General features: G+C 44.8%; 1 protein-coding gene across 5 annotated transcripts in view; it reads left to right on the top strand.

The window, feature by feature from the left end:
• The window catches only part of TMEM273 (transmembrane protein 273), a 49,160-nt gene that overhangs the window by 20,052 nt on the left and 13,910 nt on the right, over nucleotides 1-15,198 (top strand). Inside the window, exons 4-8 of one of the 5 annotated variants that reach the window (XR_004425262.1) lie at nucleotides 177-289; nucleotides 571-601; nucleotides 1,769-1,792; nucleotides 7,041-7,474; nucleotides 8,262-9,969. Coding sequence is in view for 2 of the 5 variants with exons in the window: in XM_033129719.1 (XP_032985610.1) it covers nucleotides 177-289; nucleotides 571-585 (128 nt within the window). In the remaining 3 variants the exon portion in view is untranslated. Of the gene's footprint in view, nucleotides 1-176; nucleotides 290-570; nucleotides 602-1,768; nucleotides 1,793-7,040; nucleotides 9,970-15,198 lie in introns of those variants that run through there. The other 4 variants (XR_004425263.1, XR_004425264.1, XM_033129719.1 and 1 more) reach the window with 4 other exon arrangements.

Genomic DNA, 15,198 nt, shown 5'->3' with positions numbered 1-15,198 from the left:
GTGTGAAGAGATGCAGAAGGCAAGGGGAAGGAGTCATCTGGCTCAGGAAGACGGGGAGCAGCTGCACTCCAGGGCTTCCTGAGATCAGTGTGTCCAGTCGCAGGAGGGTCTTACTTAGTCAGAGGAGTTTGTTTGCCACTGATTTTTATCCCTGCTTGATGACTTCTCTTGGGAAGGTCTGGTCCCTATGAAAAAGGAGGGAGAGCAAACGGCTTCTTCATCACAGAGCAGGAGACATGCCAGCTCTCCTGAGGACAAAAGGGCACAGGAGCTGCACGTGCAGGGGGAGGTGAGGAACTACAGGGGAGGTGTCCTAGGGGGCCTCAGTCCCACCTGTGTGCGGAGCTAAGGGGCCCAGTGACAGGATCTAGATAGAAAACCTCTGACAGTGCCGAAAGCAGAGGCAGAGCACTCAGCCCAAAACCACTGCCCCCCACGGCCCTGACCCAGGGAGCCCCTCGGCCTTGCCCGACATTGGTCGGCTCTGACCCCCTCACCCTTGCCTAGTACTGAGCGAGCTGCACACCAACCACAGTGCCTTGTTCCTAACACCCGGCTCTCTCTGTTTAGACACCGTTGCGCTAAAGAAGAAAGCCTCAAGGTAAGGTATCATGTCACTGCTGTTTTATCCATTCTGCTCCCCTGCCTGTCATCCTAACCCGTCTCCACTCTGAAATGCTTCCTAGGAGACAGGAATGCACCCAATGGCCTCTCACCTACTCTCTGCTCCTTTGGGGCAGTGGACAGGTGTCATGAGACGAAGGGGGTGGCACAGGGCATAGTGGCCAAAGGGATTTGGGCTTGCTTCTGTGCACCCGAGGGGGTGGAGGCACCTTGGGTGTGCGGCTGCAGACTAAATGGCCAGCTCCCGCCCTGTGTCAAGATGATAAAGTGGACAGATGGAGATTCTGGCATGGTGATCTTACACCACCCACGGATAAGCGATGCTCCCTTGGCCAGACAAACTGCCCACATGCACCGTGGGGCACTTTGAGTTAAGGTACTTGGTTTTGGAAACTCCAGTGTCCCTGGAAGTCTCCAGAGCTTGTTGCAGCCTCTGTTTCAGGGACATCTTAGTATCTGGATTCACAAAAATAAAAGATTTTCCAAAGCTCAATTTTTAATCCTGGTGTGTGCCAGCGGGATGCGGGGCTGGGAAAGGCTGGGATGATGCGTAATGAATGACCGACTCATAATGTGGGCAGATGCTGCTGTGGACTGCACAGCACAAAGAGGAAGCCACTGTGTTTTTACGTTGCCGTGTATCACGTCAGAGGAGCACCTCAGTTTTGTGTGTGTTGGAAGTTCTGGATTATTCTGACACATCAGAGCTATAGGAGAAATAACCGCTGTCCAGGGGAGGTGGCTGCAATAGTCATTCACAATAAACATTGCCAAAGAGCAGTACAGGAGGAAGATGAGACGGGAGTGGGAGGAAGGCAGGTAGGTGGAGGAGGAGAAGGAACAAATGAAGAAGCGGGGGGAGGGGGCTGGCTCCCCAGATATATCCCCCACCTTGTGCAGGGAACTGCTCTTGGAACTGGTCAGATCACAGCACCTTTACAAGTGGAGGGATTTTCGAAGAGAAGGGAAGTGCAATTCAAGTTTCTGAAACTAACACTAGATGGAGTCAGGCTGAGTCAGGAAGAAGTTAGATTTGAGAGGAAAAGCTAAGGACAAGCCAGCCGTTCTCCTGTAGCAAAACTTTGCTCGTGCTTTCTGTTGTCTAGGAATGATTTAATAAACATCCTCTTCTTCTGTTTTACAGGTTAAACCTCAACTTCTCTGAAAGGTGAGTTGCCAGGAGAAAAGGCAGCGCCTGTCCTGTAGTGGCTGGTGGCTCTCTTGTAGGGCCCCACGCAGAAGGGGTGAGGATTGCCAGCCATGGGCCAGAAGTCCTGTGCCAGGATGGCTGTGACACCCAGAATCAGCATCTCTTTGGGGCATTGGCCTGATTAGAGCCGAGAAAACTGGGTTTTAACAGCAAGGTGGTTCATTCTTTTTTTCATTTGCCAAGACCGTCTCTTGACAGGGGCCAATCAAACCATTAGCCAACTAAATCACTTTGAAGGACAAAAAATCCCAAACTTTCTTTGTGTCATCAAACTATGAGTTTTGTTAAGTGTCGACTTTTCACCTGTGCTTTGGGGTCTTAGAGTGGACAAGGCCTGAACATGCAGGGCAAGGCCTGCAGCAGCGGGACACAGCCACGGCCAGCTGGCTGAAGGAGCACTGCTGCGAGAAAGGAGTCGGCTCCTCTAGGTGTATCTGAATCGTGGCTTCACAATTCCCCTTCCCTGGGCCTACTTTCCCAAATTTCGTGCACTGCCCACGTACTCTCACTCCCTTTCTTTTTGAAAAATCTTCAAATCCACAGAGAAGTTGAAAGAACAGTGTAATGAAAAAACGTACATACGCATCCTTCACCTAGATTCACAAATTAGCATTTTGCCCATTTGCATTATCTCTGTATACATATATGTCTTCTGATTCGCTTAAAAACTGGTGTAGATGCCATATTTCACATGATGTATTTCATGCTAAATACATCAGCATGTTATCTTCCACACAATCATACAACGACCTCGCTTGACAAAATGAATGATCATTCAGTATCATCTACTACACAGCCCGTATTCAAATTTCTCTAATTGTTTCAAAAGTACCTTTTATCACTCTCTTTTTCCAAGTCAGGATCCACTGTATTTTATTTCATCTCTTTTTAGTCTTTTTCAGTGTTGGACAACCCCTCTGCCTTTTCCCCCATGGCATTGTCAATTTTGAAGTTGTCTTGTTGTCTTGTATGATGTCCTATTTTCTGTATTTGTCTGATTGTGTCCTCCTGAGTAAGTTCAGATTGAGAATTTTTATCAAGAATTCCACCGAAGTGACATTGTGTAACTTTTATCACATTGCATCAGGAGGCATATGATGCCAGGCTCTCTCACTGCTCGTGATGCTACATTTAATTGCTTGGTCAAGGAAGCCACTGCTAGATCTCTTCATTGTTGAAATGAAATGTCCCCTTTGCAACTAGTAAATAATCTGAGGGGTGGTGCTTTGAGACCTTGGGAATAGCCTGACCTCCCGCCAACGATTCTTCACCCCATGATTTAATATCTCTTCATGATTCATGTTTGAATCAGTTATTGCTTTGGGAGTTACAAGATGCTGTTTTTAATTCTAGCATTTTTTCTACATGTAATAGCTAGCATTCTTTTAGGAAAAAACGACTTTTTTTTTTAACCTCCTTTTTCTTTTTCTTACCTGTTTAACATTATACCTATTGACTTCAATAAATTTTAATTCATTGCCATCATGAGTCTTTTTATGCTTAAATTGTCCCAAGTTTGTTCAATACAAATCACTTTGTGGTGGCTTTTGACAGCATTTCTTAAACTCCTGATACAACACAGTATCCCATGTTCACGTTTTACTCTCCTTTCTCAGACCTGGAATCACCCATTTTCCCTAGGATCCCTGTTTTCCTCCCCCCACTCCCTCCCTTTCTTCCTTTCATTTTTTGATTTGGCATAGTTTTTAGAAACCAAGATCTGGGCACAACGTTTATGGCTACTGAGGCGTCATAGCTTCTAGGCCCTCTCAGTGGACAGAGTCAGGAAATGCATATTTAAATTACAAACTCAGTATCTCAAGGTTCTTCTTAAGCTTTTCTCATTCCATGCTTCTCAACCATAGAAAAGTTTTTTTTACTTGTTTGTTCTATCCTATAATACACACAAAATACTTCCAGAATTACACCACTATACAATTACAAATTTACTCAGTAACTTGAAGATTTCTTTGCAGTTCCTTTTGTTCTTAGAATTTAGCTTTCTATGTGTACAGACAATTGTGTTAAAATTGAATTATTTTCTCTATGTGATTGTGCTATCAATTTGATATAGTTAGAAACATTTGTTTTAGTCTCTATGCTGTCTTCATGTTTTCTTTCTTAATCCCTTTAGTTTAATTTTATTTTTTGAGTATGTAAAACATGTTTATGGTTCAGAGATAAAGATACATAAACAGGTGAATTCAGACAAGTCACGCTTTCCTACCTGTCCACTCCACCGCACCTCAGGAAACTGTTTTCAATAGTTTCTGCTTTATCCTTCCTGTGTTCCTTTTATGAAATATATTTCATTAACATTTTTCACATGTGTACAATTGTTTATAAAATTAAAGAAATGTTTATATATGTACATAGATGTACATAAATATATTCTTTTATAGTTCTTGTGTGAATTTATTTTCTATTTGGATCTCTGATCCCCTTGGCATTTCTTGTGATGTGTATAGCATGAGGTAGACATACAATTTTATCTTTTTCCAAATGGCAATCCATTTCGATATCATTTTTAAAATAGCCCTATTTTCCCCAGGGTTTTATTTGCCACCCTTATAATGTTCTGAGTTTCCATGTGTACTTGGACCATTTCTAGACTTTATGTTATCCACCAACAGAGTTGTGATTATTCAGTAGTTACTGTATGCTCTTACTCGTGGAGGCTTCCTGGTGCACTCTGCCATCGGGCATGGCTGGTCCCTGCTGGGTTTCATCGTCAGAAGTGCACTCTCGCTCCTCTGTCCTAGCGCTTCTCACATGTTTGTTTTTCCATATGAACTTTACAATCAACTTCAGAATCTATCTAGGGAAACAAACATCTTGGTATTTTGGGGGGCTTGCATTACATTCATGTATTAAATTGAAGACAACTGACTTCTTTACAATGTTAAGCAATCGTTCATGGAAAAGATATATTTTTACAAGTCAGTTTTGTGTGTCTCAGGAGAGTTTTCAGATTTGATTCTTACTCACATTTCTTGTTAAGTTTATTTCTAAATATTTTATGATTTTGTTGCTTTGGTAAAAGGAGTGTCCCATTATATCTCCTACTTGGTCATTGATTGCTTATTTTATTTTTTTATTTTTTGGTATGTTAACTTTATAGCAGCTGCCTTATTGAATGCTTTTATTGTTTGTGTTAGTTTTCTTCTTGATCTCTTATTTGCCACTTTTATCGTGTTCTAAATTTCATGATATCATGTCATCTGCCAAACTGTATGTTTTCTTTCTCAATTCTTATGGCTCTAATTGTTTATTCCTCTCTGATTTTATTGGCTAAGACCACCAATACCAAATAATAGTGGAAACAGCATGTATGCTCGTCTTGTGCCTGATCGTGGTGGAAAAATCCACCAGTGGCTTTCATTAAGGAAGATGCTGGCGTTAGGGCTGAATGACATGTGTTTCATCAGGCTAAGGGAGTATCCATCGATTCCGATTTAACTGAGGTTTTAAAATCAGAAATTTGTGTTGGATTTGGTCAAAAGACTTTTCCACATTAGCAGGCATTAACTAACCCTCAGCAGACATACCCTGAGACTGTCCTAGGCAAACCTGAATGTATAGGCACCCTTGTGATTCATTTTGTTTTTCTCTCCCCTCTTGTAGGTCTATATAATTTTTGTACAGCATGGCAGGTTAAGGCAGCCACTATAATCCTATGATCTCCAAAAGTCTCTTTCTCTTTGTCTTGATACCCAGCCCAGGTCTGCAGCCTAATTCACCTACCAGTCCAGCCAGCAGATGCTATCTCAGCCCCTGCCCAGCTTATCTTTTCCTGCACGTTGTGCCTGGCTCTCTACACACGGGTGACATACTCAACAAAGAGGAATCATTGCCCTGTCAGAGAACAACTTCCTCCATGACCTAGCTCACAGGTGCCACGTCCCCAGCTCTGGGCCACCAGGGATAACAGGAGACTGCCCTTCTGGTTGCCCATCTTCTCTGGGCATCAGAAATTCAAGTGCAAATACTGGCTGGCTCCAGCCACTGTAGGACTTCTCCTTAGTAACACCTGAAGGGGCCCTTTGAATTCAGGACTTGTTAAAGATAATAGAGGGATGAACTTTGTGTTGAGCCCCTGGACCTCTGGACCAACCTAAACTCTGTGTTCTTCTGGACCTATCATACTTTAATGGAGAAGTGCAAATACCTGACAGCACGCAGGCTCTCTCTTAGCATCCCTTCTCCACTTCTCTCTCCTGCTATCCTTGCTTGTGTCCAACTTGCTTGTCTTCCATATCGGCTCTGCTGCCATCGAGCTCTGTAACCCCAACCTCAACCTGTGCCCTGGGTCTCTCACACATGGGGTAGGTAGGTACGAGCTGTGGCCATTGACTTGGCTTGTCACACTGATGTTTTGCTCTGCTCTTTCTGCTATTGTTACCCCATGTCCCATGGGGAAATGTTTGTTAGACCTCAAGATAGTAAAACTGAATACACACAATGGAATGGCCCAGACAAGTATGCAACGTAAGCATTATGTATGTCATTCTGTTATAACTACAGATAATGTTCATTTGAAAGTACAGTAAAGTGCTGGTGTGAGTTCAGTCTCAACATGGAGGTGTTAGTGAGGCTCTCAGCTGAGAGGGGCCACAGTGCGTCTCTGTCCTACTTTCAGCCCAAGCTCTACGGTATCGGGGTCTGGTTTGGTGACCTCATCTATTCTTCTCTGTTCCTGGTTTTTAACATATATCTATGCTGCCATTCCCTTCCTTCAAAGCTGATACATTAAGTACAGAAAAGTCTCACCTTCTGTAACAGCAGATAGTTCAGACTTGAAGATACCGGTTCCCAGTTACGCTCCCACGGGTCTGTCTAACTTGTTCCTCGTAGCATCTGTCCAGACCTGTATAAACTCTTCAAGTACACAGAGTGGCTCTTTCCCCTAGTTATACCTGCTACCCTTGGGGATTGACTTCTTCCTTTTGTGTCATCAAAGTGGATGAGGTGCTGCAGCCTCGGTTTGGCATGTTGCGCTCTACCTGAAAACCTCTCCTCCTTACTTAGAAGCCACTGGTTTTCAGGTCCCTTTCTTTGTTGTGTGAGGAAATGTCCAACCTGGCTAAGATTTGCTGATGAACTTTTTCATACCTGTTTAATTGTGTGTCACATAAACATATGCCATGATTAGTAAGAGCATTGTCACTCTGTCAATAGACTTCCAGATGTTTCTTTTCCTTTCCAGAGATGCACGAGTGATTGAACTCTGAGTGAGCAGCCGCTTCAGGAGGGGTTTGGCAGTCTGGAAAACTGCCCATTGCAGTTTTGGGGATGTCTTAAATTTGAGTGTCCAAAGCTGGTGATAGACCTTCACGTGGAATTCAATATCCAGGGCAGATAGTAGAATGAACAGGACCTCCAGTGCCTCTGTCTTGAAGGAAAATATTGCTTCTCTTCTGCAAGAAGGTGGCTTCATAGAGGGAGGCATGCACACTTTATCCAGGGGTAGGAAAGGAGGGAAGCCAATAAATCCTCGCTGCCTTCATGGTCCCCATCTCAGAACTCTTCATGCTTCTATGACGGCACCATAGGACATGTCGATGGAAGCCACCCACAGCAATGGCTCATGGGATGCGAGCCAAACTTAAGACACAGAGATAGCACCACCATTATCAACAGGTAAGCAGCATTTCCAGAACTGTTTGCTCCACCTTCTTAGCTGCCAGAAAAATCCCCCTGTGAACATCCGGAGGCCCTGATACACGGAGACCATGCGGGAATCTCCATTCCTGTAAATGAAAGACTGATCTTCCGAAGGAAGAAATGGCAGGCTGGGCTGGAGTGATAGGAAGGGCTCTGACACCCATGGACTGGGCTGCAGCTCTTCAAATGGTGGTGCCAACAAAGGGTTAAATGAGAAAGTAGATGCTATGGCTTCTAGAGAGTTATACAAATCTCAGCCATTATTGTTATGCTTATAGAATTCTGCGGTTATTATTACAATGTGCACACCTTGTGGGGGAGGACACAACTGGCAGGGGCTTAAGAAGCCCACATCTTTTTATTATTCCCATAAACCTAAGGTTCTGTGGCACAGGTCCCATTAACGTATCTCTCCCGTGTAATATTAGCCCTAAGTTTGTGGGGCTGCATTATGGAATATATGTTGCCTTTCCATTCAACAGAAATCCAGGTGGTTGTATGGTCTGGTTCTCCTTGGGTTAGGTTACTCTCCTTGTGTGTGATGAAACATGGGCTACATTTCAAAACAAAGTGCTGTGTTATAATAATTTGCCTGGATTCCCAGGGCGTCTTTTCTCTGACTTGATAACAACGTAGTTCATTAGCAGCCTTCGTTAACTGATAACCTGAAGTGGTCATGTGATACTCATAAGCAATTTTCTGTGTGTAAGATAGAATAAACCACGTGTAAGCTATCTGTTAATTGATTTGTTTCTTTCAGCAGCATTTTAATTAAGACATCTGGTTTGTGAATGGCACAGACACTTGTGAACTGAAGGTGAATGCTTCTGGATTCTCAATAATCATTTTACTTTCTATAGACACGACAGAACCGTGGGGTCCTCTGCCCCATCCTATATGGTGACATATTATCCCAGCATCGCTCCTGGGCTCCAGCTTCGTTTCATCCCCACACAAGTTCTCCTGTGTGAAGAACACAGAGAAATATGCCGAAGACCAGTGCTCTCTCCTCGGGTTATAAAGGTTGACATGACTGGGAGGTAGAAGGGGCTGGAGGCCCTTTGCAGTGGGTGTCCTTGGCTTACAGCCAAATCCAAGCTCAGTGGCTTCCTTCTATGGGAGTCCTACTGGACCCCAGCTCCTGGGGATGGAGTTTCCAGAGGATAGACCTTGGACGTGTTTGGAAGCAGCCACGATAAGTCATTGTGTCTGTGGGTGCAATGTCTTGAATGAAGGCCGTTCCAACTGCCTTACCCTCTGGTTCGGGAACAGGAGGCCAGGGGCTGGGATAAACCCTGCCCTCCCAGCCCAGGAGGCCTTGGGCCCCCAGAACACAGGCAGTTCCCGGACAGTCTATTTGGTGGGTAGGACACCCTGCCCAACGCAGAAGGGGCAGATGACACTCACACACCAGATGCAAAGCCATCCTCACAAGGGTGGAGCAGGCTGCAGATGGCAGCATCCAGCCAGGATCTAAGGGATCAGCCAGGCTGGCTGATTCCAGGGCTCAGGAACTAGAGGAGGGGACGGGGAGCTGGGGGAGAGATCTGGCAAGGTCAACAAATTAAGTATGTGTTAATCTCTAGATCTACAAATTAAAAATATATTTATGTTAAATATATAAATTAAAATCAATACATAAAAATTAAATAAATATGCATGTATATTCTTCTCTGTGTTAAAAGTATATATATCATAGAATTCTAATATATTCTATGATACATTCTGTTATAGAATATATGGGGGTTTGAACAAATAAATAAATGACACCCTTCTCATAATCAGAGTTTGGAAATAGTTGAGTGATAGATCAACAAGTGAAGCAGATAGAGATGACAATATCAGAGTTATTGTGATTTTTCAAAGGAGTCTTGACATGTCAGTATCACTCTGCAGTCCCCTAGAGTTCTGCTGTGCGTCCTGGGCCCAATCAAGCAAGAGCCGAGGGTGGCTTGGCTTGGATTGCTGACAGCAAAGATTCAGAGGACGCATGGGTTTGGCTAGGGTTTGGAGGTGGCGATGCAGGACTTACTGTCAGGTGGATTTGGGGGTGAGGGGAAGGCCTTTCACCCTTCGCTCAGCATCACCACTCCTAGGGTTTCGAGTCCTCGCCCAGGCTGGAGAGGACCTGGGAGCTAGTCTTGGGAATGGTCTGCAACTGGTCTTGGGTCGGTTGTAACAACTATTAGGGAGCCAATGGGTGGGCTGCATTTGGAGAGAGAGTGAACCCCACATTCCTCCAGTTCAAGCTTGTGAACTGGGGTTAAAAACACGCACATCAGAGAGTGCTCCAGAATGTGTTCTGAGATCCATGAAAGAAAGCAGGAAAGAATCACCTGGAGGAGCATAAGGCCTATCTACCATGAGATGGAGTGTGCAGAGGGGCTGCTTAGACAGAGGGAAGCTGAGTGGAGCTGAAGATGCCAGCAGAGGGGTTGGTACCTGGGACAGGAAGCCTAAAAGGGCCTGGGCCAGGCTGTGCTCCAGGCTCATCCAGCTGACTGACTCTTTAGTCATTTGTCATCATCTCAGATGCGTCAGCTAAGTTAATCATCCTTCAAAGAATATGATTTTTGCGTCTGTGCGTTATCACCGGGTGACAAACGAGTGGCACATCTCTGAGGCTGTGTATGCACAGTGCAGGGAAGCCACTCAGGCCTCCAGCATCCCGGCCACACTTCTCAGCATGTTTTGGGTTTGAGTGTTCATGGTCATGGAATTTCAACAGCCATAGGTTTTCTCTTCAATTGTGGTCTCCTCTGAGCTGTATAGAGTGATGGTAGAGTATACAGCTTCTACAGCCAAATGCTGCTTTGTGAGCTGGAAAACTAACCTTGCTATGCCTCAGTTTCTTCATTTATAAAATGGGATAATAATTTCTGGAAGACTGAAAAGAGCTGGAGCAGAGATTTGAGTAGCTACCCTACAACTGATAGACAATATGTGGTGTGATGGTTGCTTTTCTGTAGAAACTTGGCTGGGTCAGTGTCTGGTTATGTGGGCAAACATTATTCTGAATGTTTCTGTGAAGGTGTTTCTTTGGATGAGATTAACATTTAAATCAGTGGACTTTGAGTAAATCAGTTTGTCCTCCATGATATGGGTGGGCCTCATCCAATCAGTTAAAGGCTTAAATAGAACAAAAGACAGATCTCCTTAGAGCAAGAGGGACTTTTACCACATCCAGCCTTCAGACCTGAACAGCAACACACACACACACACACACACACACACACACACACACACACAGAGTGCCAAAAAAATGTATACACATTTTAAGAAAAGAAAAAACTGTATTAATATATACCAATAACAAAAGATGAATACAAGTCACATTTGATTCCTGCAATTACAAGAGGTGCTCAAAGTGGTTACCATCAGTGTCGAACTACTGCTTGAGCAACATTGACCAAAGTGTCCAAATGTATACATTTTTTGGCACCCTTGGTGTGTGTGTGTGTGTATGTATTTATTCTTCTCTTGAGAACCCTGACTAATGTACTTGGTAAACATATCTGGCTTCTCATTGACACCAGGACTAGGGGTTTAGCCCTAGGAGTAGAGGAGAAAACGGAAATAGACCCACTCAACAAACCCTAGGACCAGGATTCTACAGAATCAAGATGATTTGCCAGTAATTTAACTGGACAGACTAATGATCTATGCCCAGATCTTAATTAATAAATGTCACTAAGTAACGACACAGAAGTCAATGTCACTGAAAATGAATTTAGTGCTTACATTTCCCCCCAAAGAAGGGGGAAATGTAAATCCTACACCATGTAGAGCCACAGGGGGAGCACCGGTTTGGTAAGTAGACTGGAGCAAGGCAAAAGCGTGACCCAGAGCCTTCCTGGTATTTCCAACAGGAGAGACAAGGCAGGCCAGGGAAAACAGCTTAGGACTGGCTTGTTTGAATAATGTTGTCAGGCTCTGGGTAATAGAGGTGATCTCCAGTTGTCTGACATCTGGACCTGGGTGATTGAGGGCAGGAGAAATATTAGCTTGGTGTGTGACTGTTACATAAAAGAGGTGGTTGGAGCTATGCACTCAGGATTTGTTGGAGGGTTTATAATATGATTTTTCACTTGCCTGCAAAAGCTGGACTGCAGAGGGATTATAAACAACTTTGGCTGTAAGTTTAGCCCTGTGATTAATGGATGCTAAATAGACAAATCCAACATCTAAGAATACACAGACCAACTGAAAATCAACACACTTCAGAGGAAGACAACAGAATCCAGAGTCTCCACAATGTGCATCCACGATGTCCACTATTCAATGGGCCAATACCACATATTCAAAGAATCAGGAATATATGACTCTAAAGACAAAATGGACAATAGAAGCGGACCAAAGTATCCTTTCATCTATCAATTATTTATCTCGCACAGGAATGCCAGCTTCTTGAGGACAAGGATTTTGTCTGTCTTGTATCCCCAGAGCTTAGAATAGTGCCAGACAGAAAGTAGGTGTTTAATAAACACTTGTTATTGTTGATATACAGAAGCTGAAAATATTAAAAGAGTATAACAAAGAATACTTTTATAGGAGTAAATTTGAACATAAAATGGATGATTTTACAGAAAATTTAAATAACTATATGTGGCTCAAAAAGTTGAGAAACTGAATAGACTGATTGCCATGGGGGGAAACTGAAAATTAAAGTGATAACCCCTGCTTACATCTTCTTCAGTGACGCTCTATCCATTCAACTCCCCCGCCAACAGCGTACTAAGCAGCAGTTTCCCCCACATGCTCACTAATGTTTTCTGCTTTTAAAATATTTTGTCATTTTTGTATTGATTGAAATAATTTCCAATGTTATACTCAGTTTTTTAATGTGTGCCATTTGTAATTTTTTGTTACTATAAACCACATTCAATGGTAATTCTTGTGTATATTCTTTTGGCACAGACGTGAGACTTTCTCTAGGGCAGATAGAATTTTTACTTCTAAAGCCACAGTGTGCATGTAGCATGGCCACTGTGAAAATGGTCTCAGTAATCGTATTATGTATTATGGTATTAAACCCAAGTATTATGGGGAGCCTGGTCTCCAAGGATGTTGGACCTTGATATTGGATGGAAATACATCCCTCTCTGGCATCTTTGTCCCAATTTGCCCCTTAGATTTGGCTCCTTGCCAGGCTGCCCTTGGAGAGAGCAAAGGAAATAGAGTTGCTTCTGCTGGCCTGTGGGAGTAACCTGGGGGGGTGGACTCTCTTGATCAAGAGAGTCCCAGGTCAGGAATTGGACAGAGGAGCTGTAAGATTTCTGTGAAGAAAGGACGGCAGCACGGTAGAAACAAGCTTAGGGGACAAGGATAGCGCAATGTTTGGGGGAGGTGGAGAGTGGAGGTGCTGCGAGGACAGCGGCAGGTGAGGCCTGCGTCAGGCTGAGGGGGACACGTGGGTGTCAGGAGAGATGGGATAAGTAGGGAAGGGCAAGTGTGCACTCATTTCTCTTCTCTGGCTTGGGAGTAGCTAGCTGAGAGACGGCTTTATTCCCACTGGTGGGATGAAGTGATATGGGACAGGCCTTCAGTCAGTATAGACTCTCTCGGCGTGATGGCAGGCTCGGACTCCAGGCCACCTCAGCTCACCACAGTGGCTGTGCCAGCTCGCCCCTAAAAGAATGACTAAAGTTGTAGAGGACCACATGGAGGGTTTTATGCACCTGACCTGTGGGGGCTCCTCCCCTCCCAATAATGTCCAGGCCGAGGGGGCTGACTCCACTCCCCAGGGAGGGGGGTGGGCAGAAGAGCAGAATAGCAGGAAAGGAATGTGCCCTCAAAAAGAGAGTTTTTCCACGAGAGTGAAACTTTTTAGAGAGAAAATAATGTTGAAATATATTTTTTGTTGTTGTTGGTTTTTTTGGGGGAAGTTTAGCCATGTAAAACCCTTGATGTCCCCCATAAGGAAAGATGGATGCCAGCCGGGATGGGCATGACTTGGTCTCAGGCAGGCCAAAATCATGTCCTTTCCTTGACTTCCCGAGTGAGGACGGTAGTGACTCACCCCGATGAGGGAAGAGACTGCGAGAAGGGGGAAGAGGAACAGGTACAATCCCAGGGTGGTGACAGGAGGTGACGGACACCTGGGACTTACAAGTGGGGGTGGTCATGCTCTCAGACATCACCTGGGTGCTGAAGGGAACCCCTCCGTAGCCTGCCCCATTCTGAGAGGGGAGCCTGCATTCACGCTGTAAAAGCAATGAGGGAAAGCAACGAAGAGTCGTCTTTAGGCCAAGGCCAACAGAGAAAACTCAAATGTAGTGTAACTTCTAAACTCCAGCTAGTGCTCAGGAAATCAGTTTTGTCTCCCAGAGGGAACCAGCTCTTCAAATTAATGATAACTTACAATATGCGCTTAGCCTTTCCCGGGCACGATTTTAAATAAACATGGTAAAACTGCCTTCGACTTTACAAGATGGAAGCAACGTCAAGGCTGGGGCTCACACTAGATTTTTGAGGGGTTCAGTTACGCAGCACTGGTGGATGGCAGTGGGTGGAGGAGCTGTGGGCTGGAGCAGGTGTCAGGAGTGGGTGGGAAGGGACACGGGCAGGGTGCTGGGCGGACCCTGGCGGGTACCGAGGACAAGCCGGCTGGCTGTGAGGCGGAAAGCCTGTGCTGTAAATGGACGTGGGCCCTAGTTCAAACGCCTGCTCCACAACACAGCAGCTGTTTGACCTTGAGCACTAACTTGCTGAAACCATTGGAGAATTGAGGTCAGGGCAGTGTTCTCCTCTCGGGCTACTGTAAGGATTAAATGACGTAATGAAACACTTTGCCCTGTGCCTAGCACACAGTTAGTGGTAGATAAATGCTGTTTGTTTTCTGTTCTATGAACTTGGGGCTGAAAATACAGAATCTGAGTGGGTCTTCCTCCCATCCTGGCATCTGGATCAGCTCCTTCAGCTCTCCAAGTGCCGGAAGCCCAATCATACCCAACTTCCCCAGGCTCTGTTTGTGTCATAGGCCACACTCCCTTGGGCACGCCCCTTAGCTAGAAAGGCAGTGGAACCATGCCCTGGGATTTGCCCAGCCATGCCCCCAGGGTGTGACTAGCTGAGCCCCTGCCCTTATGTCTCTTCCCTGCAGCCAGGCCTGCTGGCCCAGCTGGCTTTGATCAGGCTCTCACCAAGCCACATTGCTCTGTCTTCATTTGTCCTTGTTTATGTTTCCTTGCAAACAAATGTCATGTCTTTCCCATAGCCCTTCTTTCTAATCAGTTTGTTTTAACCCTGTGTGGACAGGGGCAGGTTTCTTCTTTTGGCCCCAGCCTTGTTTTTTGCACCCAGTGAGACAGTGCTGCTGTCTGATGCAGAGGCTAGTGCCCTGAGCTGAAGGGAGTGCCCACAGGTGTGCTGAGGAGTATCTCAGGGATGGATGGGCGGGCGCATCGGGCTTGGCAAAGTGAGCCTAGATTTTATTTTAGTTTTTAAATTCATGAGTATTTAAGGAAAACTAGAAGTAAAATAAATTAAGTAAAGAAGTAAAATTTTAAAAAGCTTATTTTTTAAACATTTTCTTATGTTTATTGTATAAAAATTAGAAAATAAAGATAAACAAAAGGATGGGGCATCCCTTTCTAAAGATAAATGTTCATGTTTTGGTATGCCTCATTTCACACTTTACGTATGTGTGTGTGTGAGCGTGCATACATGCATATAGTAGGTTTAGAGAACAAGGGTTACAT

The sequence above is a fragment of the Rhinolophus ferrumequinum genome, chromosome 16 (assembly GCF_004115265.2).
Source record: "Rhinolophus ferrumequinum isolate MPI-CBG mRhiFer1 chromosome 16, mRhiFer1_v1.p, whole genome shotgun sequence".
In the NCBI taxonomy this organism is placed as follows: domain Eukaryota; kingdom Metazoa; phylum Chordata; class Mammalia; order Chiroptera; family Rhinolophidae; genus Rhinolophus; species Rhinolophus ferrumequinum.
The sequence above is the reverse complement of the archived record's forward strand: the minus strand, read 5'-3'. Positions and strand labels throughout refer to the sequence as shown.